Source organism: Pholcus phalangioides, unplaced genomic scaffold (genome assembly GCF_987345545.1).
Source record: "Pholcus phalangioides strain wild (caught in Gottingen) unplaced genomic scaffold, Ppha-v1.0 ptg000009l_1, whole genome shotgun sequence".
NCBI classification, from domain to species: domain Eukaryota; kingdom Metazoa; phylum Arthropoda; class Arachnida; order Araneae; family Pholcidae; genus Pholcus; species Pholcus phalangioides.
Genome location: NW_028301602.1, coordinates 45,498,721 through 45,507,658, shown reverse-complemented (window position 1 = coordinate 45,507,658; position 8,938 = coordinate 45,498,721). Strand labels below are relative to the sequence as shown.

General features: G+C 38.3%; 1 protein-coding gene across 1 annotated transcript in view; it reads right to left on the bottom strand.

The window, feature by feature from the left end:
* Positions 1-3,714: 3,714 nt before the first annotated feature.
* The window catches only part of LOC149083183 (retinal-binding protein-like), a 32,032-nt gene continuing 26,808 nt past the window's right edge, over positions 3,715-8,938 (bottom strand). The window contains exons 12-13 of the mRNA XM_089236355.1: positions 6,195-6,501; positions 3,715-3,980 (exon numbers count right to left, since the gene is read on the bottom strand). Of these exons, the coding sequence (XP_089092481.1) occupies positions 3,844-3,980; positions 6,195-6,501 (444 nt within the window). The 3' untranslated portion in view covers positions 3,715-3,843. The remainder of the gene's footprint in view (positions 3,981-6,194; positions 6,502-8,938) is intronic.

Here is an 8,938-nt window from a genome sequence, read left to right as displayed (position 1 = left end):
ACAGAAAGTGCAACAAACTTGCGAAATCAGGATATAATCTACGCAATGAAGTAGGAAATATGGGAAAAATCATTAAAACAAACACTATGGTTAGTATAATGCATGACAATCCCCGCAGACCACGTTTCTCTATTTCTAATCCACAGACCTTGAGTGTGATGCGTTTCTCTTTTCGCAATAACACACCGCGTAACGGCATTCAATAGGAAGGTGCGTTTCTCCCCTCCCCTCTCACTCATGTGTGTGTGTGTGTGTGTTGATTGACAAGCGCGAACCTTGGTGTTTTTTTGCATCTTGCGGAATCGAAACCTAAATAACTTGACCAATATAATTAGAAAATAAAATATATTTATTAACCCTTCTAATAGAAGGCATTAAACGTGGCAGAAATTTTTTTTTTTGCATATTGATTTCTGTCATACGTGGTATTTATTGTGATAATTATTGTTTAATGACAGAACCAAAAAGAGCATCGAATAAGCATAGAAGTAAATGTTCTAGTTTTATTAGACATTTCCGAAGAAGAAAAAGGTGGAGAATTTTCCAGAGAAGAATGGTTTGTTAATTCGATCATCGAAGAATAAGAGGCTGACGGGACAAGGACAGCCACTTTCTAAAAGTATTAATAGTCATGAAAAGTTCGATTTCATTCTTTTTCCTTCGGGGTCACGATTTCTCAAAGTGCTTGTCAAATACAATTACGTATCTTCCTAACTGGGATTATGGAGAATGCATGATAACTACTCTAACATACAGTCGGACCCGGATAAAACGAACTCCGATTCAGCGCAAATCTCTCGATTATGGTCAAAACAAAGGTTAAACCCCCACTTTAACGAATATAAAAACCCTCGATATGCGAATTTTTTTTTCCGAACTACTGTATATTCTTAATTTTTTTCTCTTTTTTCTAGTCACCCAAAACCACAATCCGAAGATTTGCGACCTCCGGCTCTTCTTTAGAGTCAAACATAAATAGGGAGCAGGAATCTGTCCCTTTTTAAGTAAAAGAGGGAATAAAGCCATCTAGAGTGTGTGCGGAATGGTTTCTGTGGCCACAATACCATAAAAATGGTATACATCAAGGGTGCTCAGCCTCATGAAGAGTGCGGGCAACTTCATTGGTTTAGGAAACGTGTCGCGAGCCACGTAAGTGATCTGTGAATATGCCTCCGATCACTTCAGTGATCTGCTGCGCCAAGGGTCACTTATGTGGTGTAGAAATATGCCAGGTGTCGCTAAAGTGGTCTAGAAATGTGCGTGCCGCGGTCACTTAAGGAAGCTGGAAATGTGCCTTGGGCCACTTAAGTGATCTGAAACAACATCCTGGTCATCAGTTATCTGTAAATGCGCCATGGGTCACTTAAGTGCTCTGGAAATGTGCCATGGGTCGTTTAAGTGGACTGGGAATGTGCAGCGGGTCACTTAAGTGACGCACCTCGTCCATATTCCTCTGCAAAACTTCCAACGAATTGGCGCGTGTTGGAATATGCGTGTATGTATTGTGAACACGTATGTGAATTTTGTTGCTGTGTAATGCTTGTTATGTGTAGCGCTACCATCTGCCATCGGGTTTTCTAAGTATGAGTGAAGTGTAATCATTGAATAATTGTATCGTTGTAGACCTGTTGATCTCTGTGGCGAGGCTTTTTAACGGGGGAGATTGGCTCGCATTCGCGCTTCGAAGTTGTGAACCACAGAAAACCAACTTCAGCCGACCACCATTGTGGCGACTGTGGTGTTCGCGCGTTATATGATTGCGTGATTTAACTTATTAAAAACACTTCTTGGTGACAGCATTTTGCACTACCAATGCTGGGCGCTCGTGGATTACGTACTCATTAAAGAGTTGAAAAAACTGAATTCCCCGAGACAATTGTTTTGCCCTCAAGAAAAATGAAAAAAAGGCGTATTTAAGTAACAAAAACAAAAAGGAAAAGTATCACAACTGAAAGCAAAACTCTTCCCGACGCCTGCAGTAACCTGGCGGAATTCATGGTTCAAAGCTGTCGTTTATCCGAGCTGATATATGAAACGTATTTCTGCTTTTCTCAATGAATATGTTGATGATAACTCGAGGATAAGTTTCTTAAAGGAAAACTGGACGATGTGAAATTTCAGCTCGTAAAATACGAGTTCAGTTGACTAGCGTTTCCGAGTTCTGCAGGAAAACTATGGAACTAATCGAGAACTTGGAGGGATCAAACTATCCATTTTCTCGCACCTTTCGTGGAGTTTTTTTTTGAAATACATGAGAGAGAGAGAGAGAGACATCTCAGCCACCTCGTTAGGCGGCATTTTGCCTGTTGTGGCGTTGTATTTGTAAGTTGGTAGACTTGAAACGTGTCTTGAGTACCAATTTCAAAGGCATTTTCACGAGAGAAAATTTTTTTTTAACAAATGAGAATGGTGGAAATGATGGAGTATATATTATTATGCTGAAGTCACAGCAGCAGAGAAGAGTTTAAATAAACCGACTCGACACTTCCAACGCACAAAAATGAAGCTTACCAGCGTATAGGTAGGCTATTTTGTCCATCTGAAGTCGCGACAACACCTAAATAATCTTTTATACAGCTCTTCTCCAAAATACCTTTTTAAAATTGTTTTTGTGTGTGTGAACAAATGTGAAATTTGATTCAATTTTTTTCTTGCGAATAAATGCGAAATTTCTTGCAAATTCTTTCTTTTTTCGCAAAATTTATACGCATTATTATATATATTTTTTAAAGTAACAGAACCCCACGGTAACCAATGAACTGCAACAAAAGAGGGAAACTCTTGGTTTTACTACCGCTTCCGTTCGGATCTGCACTTCCGTTCTGGCTCGAAGGGCTTGAACCGCCGCTTCCGTTCTGGTTTAAAGGACTAAGACAGCCGCTTTCGTTACTGTTCATTTATCTGCACGATCAACTACTTTCGTTCTTGTTTGCGGGGCAGGAGTACCACTTTCGGTCTAGTTTGTGGAGGTGACGGACACTATTCGTTCGACCTTCAGAAGTGATGGACTTTCAGTTTATTACGCACTTTGTTAAGTCTGACAACTAGTCGCTTAGCGCTATTTGATGCGCACTTACACTCGTCTCTATCGACACTCCGCCCCGTAACTACTTTCGAAGTTCGTATCATCATTTATTCGGAGTGTCTGTGTCTCCACCACCACCACCCCTCGTTTTAGTTTCCGAGAAGCATTTCAGATCGATCTTCATTTTGGTATGAATTCCGGTCCTTCACTTTTGAAATTTTGTTCCCATATGTCCCGTTTTTGTGTTGAAGGAATCCTTCGCTTCGCGCGATCACACTTTAGGAAGTTTTTCATGACGCGATTATTTTGCATACCAATCAATCGCGTAAAAATCTTGCGATAAAGTATGGATGGTTTCTATGGGTAGATGGTGCAAAAATACCGATGCTTGTAAACGCGCAGCCTAAAACCCACCTAAAAATATCGTTATAGAAGGATTTATCTTTGTATTGAGTATCGTTGTTGCGAGGTTCAAGGCCGTCTTAAGAGCATCATGGGCTCCCTGGCAAAATGATTTTTCTGAGGCCCTGAACGGCGAATTCTCGAAAAATTCAACTACTCTTTTTTTTCCCCCCGAGGCCCCTCTTCTCTTGAGGCGCCAGTGTGGGCCCATGCCTTAAAACGGGCACTGGCAAGGTTTCACTGCACTACTGAATTGAATTGACAATGTTTTTATATATAGACGTACATGAGGAATAAACTTTTATTGTTTTTGAACGAATATTATAATACATGTTAGCGATCGAAATATTGGTTTGATGATATAATACGTTCCCGAAAGGTAAAACAATGTTTAAATGAATAAATACACGTGCACTTCATTGGGTCAAATTCACGTATTCAGGTGCTTTAGAAGTGACGCACACTTTGCGTCCATTCGGTTTGATGATGTCTGCCCTGACGTATAGCTCTTTAGATATCAACCAACTGAATGAATTGTCGAAGATGATGTGATCTGTATCAAAGAAGAAAAAAAATCGATATGTAATGCATTTCACATACAATAACTTATTCAGGGTGATCCAAAAGTAAGTTAACATTTGAAAGATTGATAATTAGCCGAATAAAGGATAAAAATTGACACACATGCTGGAAACGAAACGAGGTTTTATTAAAACCTTGGAAGAATAGTTACAAAAATGGCCAACAGATGACACTAGACAGATTTTTGATCTATAATTAATATATTGATTAATCTTTGCTAATAGATTCATTGTAATGTTGATTTTAGCTTTCGTTATCGGACGAGAGCGTCATCTGTTGGTCATAATTATTTTTAAGGTTTCAATAAAACCACACGCCGTTTCTAGCCTGTGTGTGAATTTGTATCCCTTTAAGTACTTCCGTGAATTATTAAAATTTCAGATGTTAACTGATTTTTGGATTACGCTGTATATTGGCACGAAGTAAGTGAGACATTGAATAGGATTCGATTCATTACGTCTAAGCACTATTAGCGTTAGAGGTAAACTGAGCGCTCTCTTCGCGTTTGAGAGGCGTATTTACACATGGCTGGAACAGGAAGTTGATACATGCAAATCAGTTAGAGAATAGTCTAGAAACCTCTAGAACCAACACAGGAAATGAAATAACGCAAATGGGAACTAATTCAACATTTAAATGCCTATCCATCTGGATAAGGCTGGCCTCGAACCCACTACCTTTAGCATAATGTCTTAGCCCACTGCACCGACTAATGTTATTTTCCTAGCTGGCAATATTAGTAGTAGCGCAGAATTCAGAAAAATAAACTAAAATAACCGAAGAACACACTGTGTGTGTCTTGCGCATAAAAAAATGTTTGTAATCAGGGGCGGCTCTTTGGCCGAGCAGCCGTACAGGCCACCGCTCTAAGTACCAAATCCAAGGTGAAAGGACGAAAATAAGCTATGTCGACGTGGAAAGGGGGGCGCCAAGAAGGTCCAGCACACGAAGAGGTTTTTCCTCTGGCATGCCCCCCCCCCCCATGTACGTCTCTGACCCCAATGTGTGTCAGAAAGTAGGGGTACAGCTGACGAAACTTTGCTGACAAGGGGGGGAGGGTCTGAGTTTTGTTGACAAGAAAGTGGGGTAAAAAATGGCTAAAAATCTGCTGATAGTCCTTCATGACATATTTGAATGGCCCCTTATGGCTAATTTCCTTCCCCAAGAAATTCCGTTTAGCTACTACTCCGCTTTGGGCACCATTTTTTTCCCGGAAATATTGAAATATTTATCTGTGCCTGGGTCTGTGGGACCCAACCCGTGTCAAGCAACAACCACAGTCAAGCAACATTTTTTTTCCAATGTTAACTGATATAATTATTTTAAAATGACTTTCAAAATTAGATATGAATATATATATGTTTGTTTTCATATTATATAAGGTTTATTGCACATACATTTGAAAAGTCATCTTATCGTTTTTATCATTGAATTTCTTCTTTACTATGACGTTATGAGTAATCCAGAACTGTTCGTTTGAAATTTACTGTAAAATAGTACAGCAATGGGTAATTACTTTCATTTTATGTTCATTATTATAGCTAAAATGATGTAATAATAAATGTATCAAAATACTAAAAAAGAATGAGTATAAACTTTTTAATGTACTATATAATTCAGTACGGATCTGTTGGACCCAACTCGTGCACTCACGGAACATTTTCTCACCCGTGCACTGGAGGGGTTAAAGGCATCTATCGTGGGGGAATCCACGATAACAGAAGTTAAGCTATTCCAATCAGCACCAAGAAATTCCGATGTTTTTTAACATATTGGCCCGACTCATGCCAGAAGCATGCACGTGAAAATTTCCAAAACGTGGGAAATGGCATTTGAATGTTTACTCTACCCGTATTACTCTATAAGTGCAATTTCCCTAATATGCTTTGCAGCATGCATTTCAATAGGGGCTAAAAAAATATTTGCGTTTTTCTTATAAAACTTAGATAGTAAAATATACAACCAGCTGATAAACCCAAAAAATGAAAATTTGCATATTCAGGTTTCCGGCATGGTGGGGACGATATAATATGCAGGTCAATGCTGTAACTAATTTTTATCTTAAAGTATGGCAACAACCGTTTCCTATTTTTGAATTTATTAGTGAATGGTAAGAATTAGTGAGAGCTAAAGAATATAATTTCTTAAAGAAAATATGGAAATGTACAACTGAGGAAGTTCTTACATGTTCCGGGTCTTTCGCACAAAAACATGCCAGTTTCACAAAAGACTCGAGTGTCCACCTTTTGCACCGGAATGACGTCCTCCGAAACATTGCTATGACTGTGAAAGTACCTGAGGCCGAATCCGATATCGTAGTTTACGGTCTGGAATTCCCATTCGATTCTTGAACCTGGGTCTGGAACCTCCACCTTGATGGTATGCCGAGACATTCTCGACACAGTGAACTTCTTCACCCCAGGTTTAGTGGATATGTTTTTTGCCGATTTGCTCGAATAGTAACTTTGTGGCACAATGCTTCCTCTTTTGACCTGAAGATGAATAGAAATAGCAAAAGTAAATCATAATCAGTCCGTGTCTATGAGAGAGGGTTACTTTCCTAATTAGCTTCACGAGACATGATATAACTTCATTCACATATTTGTCAAACATGCAGTATTTTGGCGAATTACATTTTTTTCACTTGCAGTACCCATCATTTTCCACGATAAGCAATTTTTCAGCCATTTTAGCGATTCCTTGCAACTTTATCCGCGTTTGACAATTTTTTTTTACTGTAATTTACAACTTCACCTGTCTTTGAGAATTTTTGCGCTATAACTGCCAACTTTACGTACCGTTGACAATTTTTTCGGCTGTAATTGACAACCCTTTTCTTGTCTTGAAACTTTTTTGGCGATATCCCGCATTTTTATGAAAGAAATATGGTCAGCTTAGTTATTCATAGCATTGTGTGTATTAGGTATTCATAGTATTGTGTGTATTAGGTATTCATAGCATTGTGTGTATTAGGTATTCATAGCATTATGTTTTGATACTTTTACCAACTCTTGCAGGCCGGATGAAACCCGTTGGCGGGCCGCATTTGTCCCGCGGGCTGGAGGTTGTGCATCCCTGGTTTAATTCAGCGTTTCTTAACTTTGTTGTTTCTTTCCCGCGCCCCAGTGCAATTCACTTTACATACCTTTCCGCATAGAGGTTTTCTATTCATTAGGAAATTTAATTTCTTGTATAGCTAGTTATTTATAGATTAGTTATCCATTAATTAGCCTAATTTTTTATAAATTCTTCTAAATATATTTAATTCTTTTTTGGCTGTAGTTAGCAATTCTGGCTATTCAATTTTTTTTCCAACTAATTCAAAAACTAATAAAAACAAATTTTTTCAACCATTTCGAAATTTGAGAGGGAAAGAATAAATGATGAAATAAAATAAATAAAATGAAGTTCTTTACTTATGGATATCAGCGCCCCCCCCCCCCCCAATAGGGTGCATACGTAACAGGACGTATGTCAATAACCGACGAACCGTTGATCCTAGGGGCATACTTCCAATTAGAAAAAGTATTCAAATAACGTGTAGTACTCACATATGTCATAACATGTTTCAAGGGAGGTTGTACAGCTATTAAAATAAAAAAAAATAACTTTTTATACCATCCCCGTGTGCCCAAAAGAACCAAATTAGAAAGATCTTGCCCTGTCTCTCCTGATGCCAACTAAAAGAAATTCCAGATTTTCCGCATCCCCGGTTAAGAACCACTGGTTTAAACTCATTTCATTGTTGAAAAAATTGTCGCTCTCCTCTCTATTTTTTTTATAACTATTCAAAGGGAGTGAATCTTTATTATCCTTGTTTGATCACACACCATGCATGATTATCAGCCACGATTCTTTATGCCTGATAATGTATCGTTTCTATCGTCTATCCCAGTGGTGCGCAAACTTTTCAGTGATGCGGTTGACAAACCAGATATGCAGTATTTCTGTCGCTCGTGGGCCAGAAATTGTATGTTTACAGTGTGACCATATGTGCGACATGTATTTTACGGGACATTTCCGTGATACTGGATGTTCCATTATTTTTGTTCGAAAAATTCGCTGTTTTCTCTCTTATTTTCAATGTGGCTCACATGCACTTTTGGTATCAAGAATTTAGATTTTTTTTCATGATTTAGTCATAATTATCATAACATAATTTATATCATAATTAATTTTACTCATATAAACATATTTATTTCACATATTTGTCAAACATATACATTTTGTTTGGTGCATTATACAAATTTACACCCATTGAATCTTGTGGAAGCTCCCTACAAAAAGTGTTCATTTTAGTACTCAGGGCTGCAACTGGGGGGGGCAGCAGGCGGGTCTGGTGCCCCGTTCGCTAAACTAGAAGGGGACGCCAAATTCACCCTTTAACTGCTTCTTCTACATTACAAGGGGCGCCAAAATGCCGGCTTCTCCCGGGTGACAAAATCTTGTTGTGGCCCTGTTAGCACTTAATCGCCATTAATTGCTGGCTTCAGTCAAGGGTGATGGATTCGATTTGTGATGTTGATTATGTTTAAAAATATTGGTTAATGTGAAGAAAGCCAACGTAACTTATGTGTGTTTGTATATATATATTTTTTATTTTTATAACACTTATATTTTCATTTAATTTTATTTTAACAGCAAAATCTGTGCATAGCGCACACATCATGTACGGGTGGCAAGGAACTGATAAGTGGTTGAATTTAAGTGATGTTTCCGCATGATTTCTTCCACGTATTAATGATGCTTACCAACTTCATTCGGGAAAAATGCATAATCACCGTGATAAATGTAGGAAAAATTGTCAAACCTATCGAGATGACTGTGGTGATTATGCATAATAACCAGCGACTATGGATAACCTCTAATTTATCATATTTACCGTAACATACATATATTGGAAATATGATAGGCTTTGTTTGGTTTTGC